At 39.5% G+C, this 17,025-nt stretch overlaps 1 protein-coding gene across 11 annotated transcripts in view; it reads left to right on the forward strand.

Annotated features, from left to right (window-relative positions):
• Positions 1-17,025, forward strand: part of ARHGAP17 (Rho GTPase activating protein 17) — a 137,898-nt gene that overhangs the window by 67,039 nt on the left and 53,834 nt on the right. For all 11 annotated transcript variants that reach the window (XR_011965929.1, XR_011965939.1, XR_011965920.1 and 8 more), the window contains exon 3: positions 14,591-14,695. Coding sequence is in view for 6 of the 11 variants with exons in the window: in XM_072603922.1 (XP_072460023.1) it covers positions 14,591-14,695 (105 nt within the window). In the remaining 5 variants the exon portion in view is untranslated. The remainder of the gene's footprint in view (positions 1-14,590; positions 14,696-17,025) is intronic.

The following is a 17,025-nucleotide window of genomic DNA, read 5'->3' on the forward strand; positions in this document are numbered from 1 at the left end:
ATACTAATATGTTCCTTTTCCTTCTTGTTTTCAAGTTCTCAGAACCCACAGTTCACTCTGTTCCAGGACATATTATTCTAGCTTATATATTCATATCATTTGCCTTTTGGGATGTTGTCTGCTAAAATTTTCTCTCATTTATAGTTGAGGCCACCAAGTCTTGTGTGATTATCTTTCTGGATGCTTGCAGTACCTTTTCTTGGACACGGGCATTCTGGATTTTGGCTGTGACGTTCCTATGGCTTCTCCTTTTGGAATTTCAGGAGGTGATCAGTGATCTGCTCTCTAGCTCTAATAGGCCTAGGAGATTTTCCTGTTTGATGATGTGAGAGACAGCCAAAAGTTAAGCTTCCACAGAGTGACTAGTTGATGAAGTCACTGAGAATAAGTCAGATAATACTAAAGCTAGCAGACTGCAGGTGGACTCAACCAATCAGGAGACAGACAGTGGCCTTCAGAAAGTCACAACATTTTTGATAGAGGGGACAAATCTAAAACTAGCTTAAACTAGTCAGGGAAAATGAGCTAGAATAACATGGAGAAGGCTTTTCTTCACTGAGTTTGCCTAATGAACCTCATACATGTAAGCAGATTTACCCTGCATAAAATTATCCCTCCATTTTCTGATCATGGGCCCTATGTTAAAGCATGTTTGGGAAGGGGGATCACACCAAGGGTAGTTACGTAGTGGGCATGTAGAGAAGATGGTGACCTAAAGGAGAATGGAGCAATCCGTCTCCTATACTGAATTGGCAGTATAAAGCCAATCTTGCTTCTGTATCCAGTACTCCCTCTTCCTGAAAAGGGGATTGGAGTCCGCTTTGGCCAAGGCATTCGATTCCTCTGTACTCTACTATAATAAATTTTCCTTGACACTTTTCAGTGTCGAGCGTGTTTCTAAAAATAATTCTTGAAATTTAGTTTCCAGGCTTTTTAAAAATTGTGGCTTTTTGACCTGTTTTCTAGGTCAGTTTTTTTTTTTTAATATCAGCTGCCTTAACTATTCGAATTTTTAAAATCTTTTTTGTTGTTGCTGCTGTTTTAGCATTTTTGCTGACTCTTGGGGTTGTTGATTTTTGCTAGAGCTCTTCTACTTTTCAGGGATTCATTTATTTGAATAAGGTTTACCACTTTCTCTTCTGAGCTATTCTCTTTCCAGTTCTTTCCTCAAAAGCTTTTATTTTTTTTATCTCTTGATTAATTTCTTGTGGATTTTTCATAATTCAATCCATTTTTTTTACTTTGCAGTTATTACAGATAGTTTTTCTTTCTAATCTAGATTTTTGGGCATTGCTAGATCTACAGTAATTTTTTATCCTAGTGTCTTCCTTAACTACTTATCTCTTAGCTTTTGTTTCTGAACTGGAGCTTTGTGCCAACCTCTGTCCCCCTGCTGTGCTTTTGGATAGGGGTCTTCAACCAACTTCGTCTTACCCTGTACCTCCTGGATTCCTGTTCTACCCCTTTTCCCCCAGAAATTAGGCTCCCTCTGGACTTTAAGATTTACAGCATTTGATCTTTAGAGGCCTCTCTTGTGACGCAGGACAGAAAATATTGTGGATCTGAGCAGTGCAGCACTGTACGGTTGTTGCCCACTACCACTCTCTGGGGGGTTTCCAAGTTTCCCATCCTGGGGCTTTCTGACTATGCTGGGGCTTTCTCAGGGGAACTGTTTCCTCTTGTTACTTTCATTCACAGGGCCTTGCTGGATATACATGTTGTATCTCCAGTCACTCTGTCACTTTCTATTGCCTGTGAGCTTCAGTTGAAATTTTTATGTACTTCTGGGGTGGAAGAAGTCACTTGCTGTAGTTTTTTATTAGATTTCTTGAGCATTGTTGTATCAGGTATGAACTGGAGTTGTACATGGTACAGTGTGGGGCAGCACTAGGAATCGGGAGCTCTGGGTGCCCCTCTTGACTCTGGAATATTGGGAAAGTCCCTCCCCATCTCTGTGTATCAGTTTCCTTCTGTATAAAATGGGAAGTTTAGACTAGTTGACTTCAGATCTATACAAGAGTTAAAATTCTGTGGCTTTTTCCTGTATAGATGCTGTTGTTTTAGCAGTGTGCCTTCTGTTTAGGTGGGAACCCATTCATCTTGGCAGGAAATCTTAATGAATGTATGTTGAATTGGACTGAGTTATTGAAGTCTATAATACCACAAAAGTTATGGAATAGGGAAACATGAAAGACTTCTCCAAATCCTACATGTATTACACAGGCCTCTCTCATAGCTTGAGAATAGTCAGTTTTGGGCCAGTTAGGGCAGGTCTCCTTTAAAAGTCAGATGGGGGAGTAAATTTCCAGTATTTGGTACCCCAGGAATTATTACAAGAACATACATCAGAAATAGCTTAGATCAATTCACGGTTGACTGTGCCACTGAAGATCAGGAGATGTTTGGGGCCTTTGGTGTCAAAACGACGAGTTAGATTTCAAGGATAATTCTGCCCATCTATGAAATATGCTTTGCAGAGGGGAGTAAAAAGAAAATTTCTTTCCTCTTTTATGAGTCAGGTGCAGCATTAGGCAGAGTTTTAAATTAGTTTCTTCAACCGATTTTTATTAAACATCTATGTTCAAAAAATTGTGTCTTATGCCTTAGACATGGTGAGCTCCTTGAAGGCAAGTCTTACATCTTTAAACTTTTTAAGTCTTCCTTTGGTGCCTAGCACCATGTTCTGCATAACATACTGTCATAGATAATAAGTGTTTTTATTGTGAGTAAAAATGGGTAGTTTGTCCTTGTATTTGTCTGTATCCCTTTCTAGAATCATCCAGCCTTCTAATGGTCCAGGACTCATACCGTCCTAAACTGTGGCACTGAACCCAAACTTGCTGCACTCTGCAGAATGTTGTATGCTCCAGCATTAACCACTTCTGTTACATCTTCACTTCCCACTAAATTATATCATCCTGAAAAGTGATGCTGGAAACATAAGAGGATAGGGACTACTTCATAGAGCTGTACCATTTGGGGCACGTTAGGCTTCAGAGGGCCTGTGTGACTTTACGTTATCTCTTTAAAACTTTATCTTGATAGCTTAAGGCCCGCATTCCAACCTGATAATATCTTTTGGATCCCGGTTCCGTCATGCATCATGTTAGCGATCCCTCCTGGGGTTTTTATCATTTGTACATTTGACAGATATACTGATTGTGCATTTGGCTGAGTCATTAAAGAGCAGAGCCAGTGCCGGAGTCTTGTGGCACTTAGTGAAAGACATCTGTCCATTTATGACCAATAATATGTAAGCTCCTCCCCAGCGTACTTCATAAATGTTTGCTGATTATCAGTAGCTTTTTAGTGGTCACTGTCTTCTCAAGATAATTTGTGATTCAATTCAGTAATTCAGTGAACATTTATTAAGTGCCTTTTATGTGCAACGCACTATGTTAGGTTCTGGGGTTAAAAAGACCTGCAACTCCAGAGAGCCTCTGCCCTTGAGGAGGTCCCATTTGAGTACAGGGATATGATAAATTTACAAATGAATGAAGACAAAGTATAAACCAAGCAGTGTCAATCGGGACAAAGTACTTGTGACTAGGGGAATCAGGATAAGAAACAGTGCCTGAGCCCAGGCTCTGGGGAAGCATGAGTAAAGAGTACGTTCCAGACTAGGTAAACCACTTGGGTAGCACGGCACAGGTAGGAGATGACAGGCATACAGGTTGAGCATCAGAGAGCATCTTAGGGGAGGAGTAATGTGAAACAAAATCGATTGTAAGGCAGGAGGTTAGCCAGAATGTGAAGGGCTTTAAATATTTAAACATTTTCATCAATTCTTGGCAAACTCCTCTGTTTGCATTTTTCATCTAGAGAGATGAATATTTCTCCCCTACCTTTTGTGTTCTTTCTCCAAGCCAGCTCCTTAAACCTGGACAAATAAACTCTTAATCCCCAGTCTTAATTTTTTTTTAAGCCTTTGGTGAGAAGTTTGTGTCAAGGGTGTTTTGAAATTCTAAGTAATAGTTCCCCTTCTTCGTGTGTATATTTGCTCCTTCAGGGAACCTTAAGAGATTAGTTAGACCTAATTTCCTGTTGGTAGAAACCACAGTGCCTATCTGCCTTCCTTTAGGTTATATTTACTTCACTGTTCAGTGATTGGATCTGTGCCATAGGTTCCACTAACTTCCCCAGTGCTGAAGTGAAATTCATTGATCTGAAGTTCTTGAAGTCAACCTCAAATTATACATATATATGTATGTGTGTATATATATATATATGTATTATAATTTAGAACTAGACATGAACTTGGAGATCATCTATTCTAACACTTTCCTTTTACAAATAAGGGAACTGAGACCACTGCTTGGTATTCACAGCTCTTCACAAATGGACACCATCCTATACTTCTAATTTCCTGAATTACTCCCATGTTCATTATGCTCCAAGCAAACTAGACCACTTTCCTCATCAAACACTCCTTGTATTTTCCTTTGTATACACTGTTTCCTGTGCTTGGAATGCTCTCCCTCTCTATCTTACCCTGTTGAAGTCAATCCATCCTTTAAAGACTAGGGTAAATAACCCTGCCCTTAGAAAGCCTTTCCTCATCTTCCTTGATTTGTAATCAATGAGCAAGCATTTATCAAGTTTCTGCAGTGTGCCAGATGCTGTGCTAGGTGATGGGGATACAAAGAAACGAAAAGAAAAAGAAATACGTCCATATACATATATATCCATATAGGTGTATGTCTCTGGGAAATTACAGGAACAACCTTTATGCTCATGCCTCACTTAACATTTATTTTGTAACTCAAGTGCATGTGTCATGTGCAATTTTGTATCCTAGCTCTCTCTCTGTTAGTGTCTTGTTTAAACTGTGCATCAGTTCACCTCCAACACAGTCCACAGTGTTCAGTAGGTGCTTTGTAAATGTTTCTTGCATTGTATTAGGACATATTTGCCCTGAATTCCAGTTTGGTGGTAAGATCACAGGACTTGGAGTAAAATCACTTAACCTCTCAGATCCTTGGTTCTTCACCTGTAAAATAAGGATTTTAAAGACATTCTTGACCTCTAGAAACATGGTTTACCAGATGGTATCTTGAACACGGAATATTAGAGCTGGAAGGAAACTTAGAAAATAGAGACTAGAATGCTAGAGCTGGAAGTTTTGTTAGACATCATCTAGTCCATTTCTTTTTATAGAGAAAGAAACTGAGGCACAGGGAAAAGAAATGTTTCCTATGACTGTAGAGTAAGTCAGTGGCAGTGCCATGTCTAAAACTTCTTGACTCTTAGACTGCTTGCACCTGAACTGTCATGCTTGGGGGCATTCCCCACCTCTAAATCTTTAGTTTTTTAAATCTTTTTCCCCTTTGTGATTATCTTTTTTCGTTTTGCCAGTTAGTCATGCTGGGCTGCACTTCAAGCACCTGCCACTTTTGAGCCTCATAACACATTCATGCTGAGCTTCCCATAAAGTATTTTTAAACAGTTTCCTATGAATTGCTAACCTTTTGAACTCTCCCTTTTACTTTTTACATCCTAGTGCTAGTATTTTGTGAAAGTTTCTTTTTTAAAATATGAAATAAATCACTGCATTGGGGATTTCTTTGGCCTTGTTGCCAAGGGGCACTTGAACTTGACTCCACTGTGATTACCAACACCTGCTGCTTGCCCCCACTAATTTGCATTTGTTCTTTGCTCTTCTCAGAGCCAAGTTTGGGGTGCTTTCCTTTTCTGGGCACTTAAAGGACTGGAAAATGTCATTTTTCTGTAAAGTGTTAGCTTTACTTCTTGGTTCTGATGACATAGATGTTTGGATTCCAGACACTTGGTTATTACTCCTTGGCCCCAGTTTTGAGTTTTCCCCCATCATTTGCTATGTCTTTCCCAGACTTCTCCTGACTAGGTGATCGGTAATACCATTTGGTGCCAAGTTGAGGAGTTTGTGTTTCATTGTGAAAGCAATAGGGTGCCAGTGAAACTTCTTGAACAGGGAAATGACTTTGGTTACGCATACCTCCTCAGCCTGTTAAATTCTCTACACTTGTATGAGAAGGCCCATCTTTAAATCAGCATTTGAGAAAACTGTTCTATATGCCCATATGTCTTTGAGAGGACTCATGTAGTTCCTGTTCAGGTACACAGACCTTTCTTAATTGAAGTATTGGATAAATAAGAAAGTCTTTATTTACGCTGTCATTCACATGGAGGCGTAGATTTGGAGCTAGAAAGGATCTTTGGCATAGTCTAACCCAGACCCTTCATCTAACAAAGTAAACTCAAATTGAGGAGTATCTACCACATCCCCATTATGGAGCGCTGCTTTAGGCTAGTTGCTTGGTATGAGGAAAAGCAAAAAAAAAAAAAAAATGTCCCTATATTTAAAGGTATTTACATTCTTCTGTGAGAGTAGGTGAAGGTGAGGGATACCACACACACACACTAATAAATACAGGAAAATTGGAGAGGGAGAAAGTACTAACAAGTAGGGATAGCAGGGAAGGCTTCCTACACGAGGTAGTCTTAGATTGAGCCTAAAGGAAGCTGGGGCTTCTAAGAGGTAATAATGTGAACAAAGTTCATTCGAGGCTTAGAAAAGTGGCCCATGCAGAGGCCCAGAGACAGCTGGTAGGCTGCTGAATTTGAGAAATAATGAATGAGCTGGTTTGCAGTAACGTAGAGAGTACAGAGTAATGTGAAATAAGCCTGCAAAGGTGAGCTAAGCCAGATTGTGAAGCCCTCTAAATGCTGAGCTGAAGAATCGTGTTTAAGATTGGTTTTGTGGGATAATGGAGAGGGAAAAATATCAAGGATGAGTCTAGGTTTGCAAATTCAAGTGACTGGAAAGATACTGGTAGCCTAAACAAAAATCGGGAAGTTTGAAGGAGGTTCTGAGTTGGGTTTAGTCAGTCTCAAGTCAGCAAGCATTTATCGAATGCTTACTATGTGCCAGATACTCTACTAAGTACTGGAGTTACAAATTAAGCAAAAAGAAACACAGTTTCTGCCTTCAAGGGGCTATCATTCTAATGGGAAAAAATGACCCTTAAGAAGGAGGTTAAAATGCTGGGGCATGGTGTCATAAGCACGGTCAGGAGGGAAATGAAGATTGGCTGGCCTGGACCCCCTGTCAAAATGGGGGCCCCAGGAGGAACTCACCAAGGGGAGAAGGAGCTGCAGGTATATTCCAGGATAAGATGTTCAGGGAGCGTTGTGTTGTTTTGTTTTTTTTTTAATTCAATTATGTGTATTTTTTTCAATCAGCAAAAATCATTCCCTACCACCTCTACATTCCAGTGAGAAAGAAAACACTCATTACAAACATTTGTAGTTAACCAAAACAAATTTGCATGTTAGTCATGTAAAAAAAATTCTCATTCTGCATTCTTTCAAAGTTGTTTCTCTTTACAAGATTGTTGACATTATGTAAATTGATATCGTGATTCTGCTCATTTCATTCTGCATCAGTTCATACAAATCTTCCCAGGTTTCTCTGAAATCATTACCTTCATCGTTTCATAGAACACATTAGTGTTCCATCACATTATATACCTTAACTTTTTTGTCCATACTCCAATTGCTGTGTACCTCCTCAGTTTCCAATTCTTTGTGCCCTGCAAAAAGCTATAAATTTTTTTGTATATCCCTGTTTAAAGTTTGTTTTGCTTAAAACTACTCCCTTCCTTAATGTAATCTCCTTCTAATTCCCACTTCTCCCACTTTTTTCCTGTGCCTATTTTTGTGTGTTTTTCCCTTCTTTGACCAGTTCGGATGAGAGTAAGGTTCATGTTTCCAGTTAGTCCCCAACCCTTTCCACTGATTCTGTAAGATAATTTTCCCTAACCTTCCTCTCTTCTCCCTCTCTTTTGCATCCTTCATACCCCAGTGTTTTCTTTTTTTCTTCCTTTCCATTCATCTTTTAAAATCATTAAGACATAATAGAACTTCTCCCAGGTTTTCTGTCTAGTTAAACTCCCTTTATGACTTGTGATGATGGGCTTCAGAGGTGACACATATATCATCTCCCCATATTAGAATGTAAGCACTTTGTTCATGTTTAATTTCTTGTGGTTACTTTTCCTATTTACTTCTTATCTTTCTCTTGACTCCTGTGTTTGCCCTTCATAGTTTATATGTGACTGTTCTTTTTGTCAGGAATGCTTGGAAGTCCTTTATTTCATTAAAAATCCATTTTTTTCCCTGTATGATTATATTAATTTTTTTTCCTGACAAATTACTCATGGCTGTCACAAAAGCAAAAGAAAGCAGTATACAGGAGGGGGTGGTCAATATTGGTCAGTTGGGGTAAGGACTGCAAGAAGACAATTGCATTGACCTTTTAAGAGTTTCCTGTCTCAGATGGAACAATTTCATTTGAGTGGTTGGGTTCATAAACTGTAATGCTAGGGGAGAGGAAGTGAGAAGAGAAGTGGAAGCAATTAGCAGCAGATGACTTTTCTGAGATACCAGCTATGTTAGGGACCTTTTGTTCTGCCACCCAGGCTGCCCTTGTGGTGTGGGAGTTGGGGAGGTCTCAGGCAAAAAAAAAGAAATGTTTTTGCAGGGCTCTTGTCTTTAGGAACAACTTTATTTTAAAATGTATCACAAAATTCGTGGGCCCATGTAAGGTGTACTGATTTATTGATGAAGATTTAGAATAATTACTTTACAACATTCACCTTTTCACTCGAAACATTATGATTTAAAACACTGAATTGTACAGTGCCAAATCTGGAATACCATGGCCATCCACTCCGTCATTTGCATTGTTACAATTCCATGTGGTTTGTGCAGCCACTGGCCGGTCAAAAAATGAATCTCTTCTTCTCTCCATCCTCCAAGTTATTGACAACACTGTTCATCGGATATTCGAGGAAAAGAGTTTTACATAGTGCTGGCTGGCCTCGCTCCTGCTCTGCCCACAGTCCCTCAATTCATCACAAGTAGCCATAGCTTCATTTTCAGAAAAAGTTTTCAATACCATTGAATAACTAATACCTGAAAGTTAGAATTCTCCAGATAGGCCTCTGTCTTCATAATTTTTGCACTTATGAAGGACATCTGCTGAAGTTCAATGCCCAAGGTAGGGACTTCATTTGCCTGGGTCTGTGGCATTGATTACCACCTGTCACCTGTGAGTTATTGTCCTTAGCCTTTAATTCTTCTAAATGTTTCATATTCCTCTTCTCCCTGTCCTTCCTTCTGCCATGATTAAGGTTCCTATCCCTGAGCAGAACTCTGTCCTTCCCCCCTTTTCTTCTTCTCATCCCTTCTTTGCCCTCATCTACTTTGCTCATCTACTTTAATACCACATCCCTCTGAGACACTGGCAGCTTATCCCAAAGAGCTCAGCGATCTGATCTGAAGACAGACTTTATAGCCATGCTTATAGTAAATAACTGTAGCCAATGCCACTGTTTCCTAGGATATGTTGCCCCCAGAGAAAAAGGGATCCTAATGACACAACTAGGAAGTGCCACAAGTAGGATTTGAACCAGTCTTCCTAAATCTGTCCAACACTATCCATTAGGCTAGACTGTGTCCCCTGGACAAATCTGTCATCCATATCCGAACTATTACAGTATTCTCCTGGCCGCTCTTTAACTTATCGTCTTTTCTTTACGCCAGTCCATCCTTTACTCCACTGCTTTAAAGCTTCACTTGTTAACTGCTGTTAACAATAAGCATTCATCAAGTGCCTGCAAGGATTAAGTACCTGCTCAGATCTGGGGATACAAACAATTCAATAATCCCTGCTCTCAAGGAGTTTATGTTTTAATAACAGGTGCCTTAGCCAGACATTTAACTCCCTCCACAATCACCCCTTCAATTAAATTACTGCTCTCCACCGCCTAACTCTGCACTTTCCCTTCTATACATTCTGTACTTTTCAGCCTCCTATACTTTTGTTCACATCCTCTGTGTATTTGTATATATCATGGTTCCCTTTTCAATTATAAGCTCTACGAGGGCAAAGATGACCTTCGTTCATGACGCAAAGATCTTGTACGTAAGGTGGGTGCTTAAAAGTATGTGTTGATTTGGCTGTCTAAATTGATATTTAGCAGAAGTATAGTGACAGCCATTAACCTTACCAGATGCCCTTTCATGGAAACTATCCCCTTATTAAGCCATGTGCTTCTTCCTTCCTGAATTTGTTGTTGTTGAGTACACTGTGCTCCAAGTGTTTTGTTGTTTAGTCATTTCAGTTGTGTCCAATTCTTGTGACCCCATTTGGGGTTTTCTTGGCACAGATACTGGAGTAGTTTGCCATTTCCTTCTTCAGCTCATTTTATGATTGAGGAAAGTGAGGCAAACAGGGTTAAATGATTTGGCCAGTGTCACCCAGCTGGTACGTATCTGAGGCCAGATTTGAACTCAGAAAGACAAGTCTTCGTGACTTTAGGACAGGGTCTCTATCTACTGTGCCACCGAACTGCCCCTAAGCATTTACTTACAGATTCATGTGGCTTCATAGCATTGAAGATGTTGTCTCCTTAAGTGCTACTGTAGCATCGGCTATTTCTTATCAGCTGTTACAGTCAGCTCTGAAGGTCATACATTTAAATGCCTTACTTCAAGAGTTAGCTTTTTTTTTTTTTTTACTCCCACCACAGTATTCTTTATGTTGAGGAATTGTGGCACAAACTTAAAGTTAGCAGCATTGCAAAAGGATTAGGAGACTTGGACATGCGCAGCCTCCCTTCAGCAAGAGCAGCCATTTTTGTAGAGTTCTTTGCAAGTTCAAGGTCTGAAATGTTTTTTGTAATAGACAAGTTTTACTTACTTTGAAAATATTTTACTTTAGGCACTGCGTATGCTAGATTAATAAAATGCACATTAAATGAACTTACAAGTTTTGGGGTTTTTTTAATCTGCAGTAATATAACGTAAGAAATTTTGTAGCTTGCCTAGTAAAATTCCTAACACCCTCTGAGAGCCACTGACCTGCTATGCAGAGAGCACTTTTCATGGAAGTATCTACATAATTCAGTAGTAGCTATTTAATGTTTAATGATGAAGAATTGTTTCTTACTTGTAAAAATTGGATGCTTCATAAATATACCTGTATCTTTTTTTGTTATTTTATCAAAATCACTGGCAAGTAAATTCACCTTCTCTGTATATAGTTTTTCTTAAAGATAATTGAGTTGAATGTACTCATTTTACAGATGAGGTTCAGAGAAGGAAATTGACATGCGCACTGCCACGAAGTTGGGGTTTGCCATATAGAATAGTGGAAGAATCTTGTATTTAGAGTCTGGGCAAGATGTGAACTCTGTCTTTGTGCACGTTTGGCTGTTGGTTTTGCGTTTAATATGAGTTTCACTAAGGGCCTTGGTTTGTTTTTTAAAATAATTTTTTATGTCATTTTCATCTTCAAAAATTGCTCTCTCTTCTTCCCTTTCCAGAAAATCATCCTTTGTAATAAAGAATAAAAAATGAAGTCAGTCAACAAGCATTTAACACACTGTGCTAACTGGAAAAACAGTCCTTATCCTCAAGGAACATAGATTTTAATGGGTTGATAACATACAAATACGTAGGAACATATAAGATGTGTATAGCATAAAGGTAATCTCAGAGAGAAGGTACTGATGAAAGAATGGGGAGAAAATCCAGGAAAGACTTCCCTTAGAAGAGGGGCTTTGGGCTAATAAGGCTTTGAAGGAAGCCACTGGAACAAAGAGAGGTGAGAATGCAGAGCTTCAGACCTAAGGGATAGACAGCCCATGCAGAATCATAGACTTGGGATCTGCAGTGTTGTGCTCAAGGAACTACTAATAGGTCACTGTTGCTGGAGGATAGATTTTGTAGAACTGAGGAGGTGAGCTATGAAAAACTTGGAAAGGTGGGAAGGGGCGAGATTATAAAGAGCTTTAAATGCCAGCCACTTAGAGGACTTTATATTGGCGCCTCAGTTTTCACTTCTCCACTGTCAGTGTTTATTCATTTCATTTCTTCATAATGTTTGTTGTTATTGGGAAGTTCTCCAAAATCACCAAATACAAATACATGGTTAATAATAAAGACATTTTTTGGGGGAATCATCGTCATAATTTATCATCGTATGTCATATTAACTCTTGGTGTCAAATGGATACTTCGAGTCGCTGCTTTGCGTGCATCCATGGCCTTGTCAGTATACTTCAGTTTCCTCATCTCTAAAAGGAGTGTTTGGACTTGATTATCTCTGGGATCCCTTCTCCCCTTAATATTCCAGAAGAAGGCGCAGAAGTCGCATTTATTAAACATCTGCAATACACCATGCACAGTGTTTTGCAGATGTTACCTTATTCTGAGACTGAGCTCTCACATTCTGTATTGTGAGGCCCCCTCCTGTATCTTTCCCTTCTGTGATGCCTGCTCTATGCTCTGATATTCTTTGATCTGTGAGACCATGAAGACACATCCACCATTGGAGACCAGAAGACAAGACAGCTCTTGTAGGAAACAATCAGCTTTTCAAGTGTGAAATGCACTTTTTTGTGTCTGACAAAGTAAACCAGTTTTTTTAAAATGTCTGGAAACCAGTTAATTTATGCCCCCATGACAGTTCTCAAAGATGGAAAATCAGATGACATAAAATCTTGCTTTTGGAGGACTGGGAAGCTAAATTATTTTGCTTTGAGAAAGTTGATGCCGTGGTTGTAACAGAGCCAATAATTTGTATTGATTCTCTTTGTGTAAAAAAACTGATTACTGTGGGTTTGAAGTGAACTAGCAGTGATTATTTTACTGACTGCTATTCAAAACAACGAATGTAAATTTGCCTGGTTGGTAGGAGCTCTAGTAAACGGGTAGGGGCTATGAAGATAAAATTCTGGTATGTTAGGGATCCATTGACAAAGAGGCGCCCAATCACCTCATTAGTTCAAGTGTTTACAGAATTGAAATTTATTCTGTTTTTTATTTTGGAACCTTTATTCAAAATAGAAAATCATCCCCAAGGGTTTTCCTCTTGGTTTTAAAGAGTCATCAAAATGTAGATTCACTGTATTCCTTCTGAATAGAGGCTCTCATTGACATAAACAGTCTTCTCCCAACATCAGTGTTTGGAGCATGGGATCTTCATATACAGCTCTTCCAACTTGGAAACCTCAGTAATTCCACAAATATTTGCAAGATCCATCACATGCAAGGATCCCTGCTAGGATCTAGTAAATGGAATTATGTTTATATGTGTACACACACACACACACACACACACAGCAAACCTTAAAACACTTAATAAATTCAGCTATTTTTATTATTCTATAGAGTTTTTTAAACTGTTGGCTTCCATATATGTGCTGCCTTTAGAAGGATACTAAGAACAAAACCAAGCCACAAAAATCCCTGACTTTATCATTTTAAAAATACAGACCAACCCCTAACGAGTTTAAAAAAAAGCTTCCACCTTTTTCATTTTTCTTCTTAAGATGTGTAATTGCATCAAGAAATGACAAGGAGAAGCCATCTGATGATAACCCTAGTTATCATCTAATGGTAACCTCAACCAGCAGTATCTACTGAACCATCAACAGAACCACTGAATCTGAGACTTAATGGGACTTTAAAAGGGGAGCTTAAAACTTAACATGTGGGGAAGGAAGAACCACTGGAGAACAGGGTCCATGGATCTGTCCTATTCCTTATGACAGTGACTGAGCCACACGTCATCTCTCTTGAGTCACATTTCCCTCACCTGTAAAATGCCACTCTCATTATAGCTGGTTTATCTGCTTCCCAGAGCTGTTAGGTTCACTATAAAATATAAAGTGCCAGGCAAGTGACAGTTGATGCTCTTGTCCCAGAATGTATGACTCTTTGCACATAACAGGTTCTTAATAAATGTTTGGGCTGAACTGATCATAGGGGATAGGTGGCACACCTATCTAGAACTGAGTTTAGGGGAGGGATTGGGTTCAATAACCAGCCCCAGAAGTGTCTTCATATTCTGTGCTAGGGGAGGCCTTTTCCCTAACATGGATAGGAGAGAGACCACATGCAGAGGCAATAGAGAACCACCTTTCAAGCCAGAAAGGCCTGGATTCAAGTTCTGGCCTTGACACTTAACTGACAATGTGACTGGCCATATCACTTACCCTCTCAGTGTTTCTAGCAACTCTTTGAGACTGTATAGAAGTTTGATAGAGTGAGTTTCCTCATTTGTGAGTGTGCCACATCTATGAAATTACAGGTCTAGTCCCTAGAGATTTGTAGGAATATTTTTTTTTTAATTTAAGTGTAAATACCTGATCAAGTTGAAGAAGACAAGCAGACTAGAGCAGCAATGCAAATTAATCTTGCATTTACTTAGCTACCTACATTTTTTAGAATATAGACTCCTTGAGATTAGGACTGGGATTTGTTTTGGGGTTTTTTTTTATTTTTTTGGTTTTTGTCTGCCTAACATAATGCTGTGTATATGCCTTAATATATGCCTTAATCAACGTTTGAATTGGGTGGGATTGTTTCTGCCTGTGCAGGTCAACTGCATCAAAGAATTACTTAATCGGAGAGAAGATGCCCACCCCATAGAACTGATAGCATTAATTTTTAATGTGCTAACACACACTTAATGAACATATCAAAGAAAAAAAGGGCTTGTTCAGACTGAGAAAATAACTTTCTTTCCCCTCCCTTGTTAGATTGAGAGACGGCTTGACACAGTGCGGTCAGTGTGCCATCATTCCCACAAGCGCCTTTTAGCATGTTTCCAAGGCCAGTTTGGCACAGATGTGGATAAGCGACATGTAAGTATTTGATCTTTTGGAGATGTGTGTTTGCTTTCATCTCTGGCTTTCTCTTTTCTCTTGATCAGGTGCCTTGCCCCCAAGTCAGTGCAGCTCTAAAATAGAATGGGTGGAGCTACCCCACATATTGCTGTTTCTAGCCAGTAGGAAGCTTGGGACGTGGCCCTTTACCAGCAATAACATTCCTTTGCTGACAGTGCTGTTGTGTCCTGAGCCCCACTCACTTGCATTGTTTCCTTCCTCGTCTGTGATAGGTGTTTTGAAAGACTGGGTTAGCATTTGTCACAGACAGAAAAGAATGGACTTATTCAGTTCAGAGCTCCCTGGAGTTCCCACACGACACCAGTCAAGCACAGAGATTGCTTTCATTCTCTTGCATTGTAATCCATTTGGCAGTTCTACCCCTTACTTTATAAGTTCTTAGATTATACATAAACATTGAACGTTAAGAGCCTAGTTAGCCTTCCAATAATAGTCCTGTGTACTTGGGAAAGTTGATCGAAGCATCGTAGAACATTAGAGCTAGTGGTCTAATCCAGTCCAGTGGTGTCAGACAGAAACAGGATCACTAAGCTGTACACAAGGATCCCAGCAAGTGCAAATTGACTCAGAAAGGTACATAGTAGCATTGTCTTTGTTGTGTTGTATTTTCATCGATTTTGTTAACTCTTTCCCAATCACATTTTAACCTGACTGGAGTGAGGGGTCAGAGGTGGGACATTTTTGACACCTCTGACCTAGTCCAACTTAACTTTCACAAAGTCAGAGAATGTTGGAGCCTGAAGGAAACCGTAGATCACAGTGTCTGAGCTAGAAAGGAACTTAGATCTAGAATCTAGAATGTTAATGCTAGAAACAATTTTGGAACACAGAATATACAGTATCAGGGTGTATAAAAGCAAGGACCCCAGCATACCTAGGTTAAAGAATTTAGAGTTAGAAGGGTCCAAAGAAATTGTGTAGGCCAGCACACTCATTTTCAAAAATCCTCAGAACATGTTAGAGCTGGAATGGAACACAGGGTGCCAGAGCTGGTAGAGACTTGAGACGTAAGGTGTTAATGTTAAAAGTGGCCTTAGAATATAAAATATTAGAACTAGAAGGGACCTTAGATGAGGTTCAGAATTGTTTAAGGCTGGAAAGGGACCTCAGTAAATGTATTGTCTGCCCTGCTCATTTTACAAATAGGGAAACTGAGACTCAGGTAAGTGGCATGTTTTCAAGGCCACACAGCAAAGTGGCACAGATGATTTTCAAACCCATGTTTTCTAACTCCAGCATTTTACTCACTATGTTTTCTTCTGAATATACCAAGAAACATGGAGTGTTCATCATAATAATCCTTCACATTTCTGTAGCACCTTGTAGTTTGCAGAACCTTAGTCACTACTCATAACAGTCCTATGAGTTAGGTGTGGTAGTTATTTTCAATCTTGAGAAAACTGAAGCTAAGAGTGTTGAAGTGTCTCTCTCCCTCAGGGTCCCAGCTGAGAAGTCCTTGAGGCAAGCCAAATCAAACTCAGGTCTGACTCAAGAGTCCAGCCCTCAATCTCCTGTGCCATCTATCTGTGTTAACAGCTAAATAAAAGGAGTGAGCATGCAGGCTATTTGCATCCTTCTTTAATTAAATGCCACCGAAAAGATAGCAGGATGGCCAGGAAAACATGACAGCAGTTTCCCTTTCTCTTGGAGCAGCTGCTTCACATGTCCAGGAAATGGAAGTATGAAATAAAAACCATAGCACCAATCTATTTTGTTCAAATAAATCCATCAGAATTTAGCACAGTCTGGCAAGAAGGGAAGCATAGCATAGTAGAAATAGCACTTGGCATTAAGTAACATGGGTCCAAGCTTAGGCTGTATCATCTACTAGCCTTATAGCCGTAGAGAAATGTCTGATCCTCTGTTTCAGTATCTGTAAAATGGGGATACTGATATGTGCTCTACCTGCCTCGTAGGGCTATTAAATATCATAGAAAATAATGAATATGAAAGTAGGTAGCACAAAAGAGTCATATAAACTGAGAATCTGAGCTGTCATTAGTGTAAACCTTCTATTACTAATGCCTATAGCCAAGCTGCTCTATCTTTATTAGCAATTTATTGAGTTGCTGTGGTCAAGAACCTTCATCCCTGGATGGCCTGCCTTGTGGTAATGAACCCTCCAAATATAGAGAACCACGGGACAGGCCAGAGTTTGTTCTGAGCTGGTTTAGGCTTCGATATTCAAGGCCACCAACTCTGAGAGGAAATATCAGAGCAGGACTTCAGGAGATCTTTTAATATCTTAAAAACTGCAATTATTATAATGATTTTAACAGGTAAAAATA

Source organism: Notamacropus eugenii, chromosome 1 (assembly GCF_028372415.1).
Source record: "Notamacropus eugenii isolate mMacEug1 chromosome 1, mMacEug1.pri_v2, whole genome shotgun sequence".
NCBI classification, from domain to species: domain Eukaryota; kingdom Metazoa; phylum Chordata; class Mammalia; order Diprotodontia; family Macropodidae; genus Notamacropus; species Notamacropus eugenii.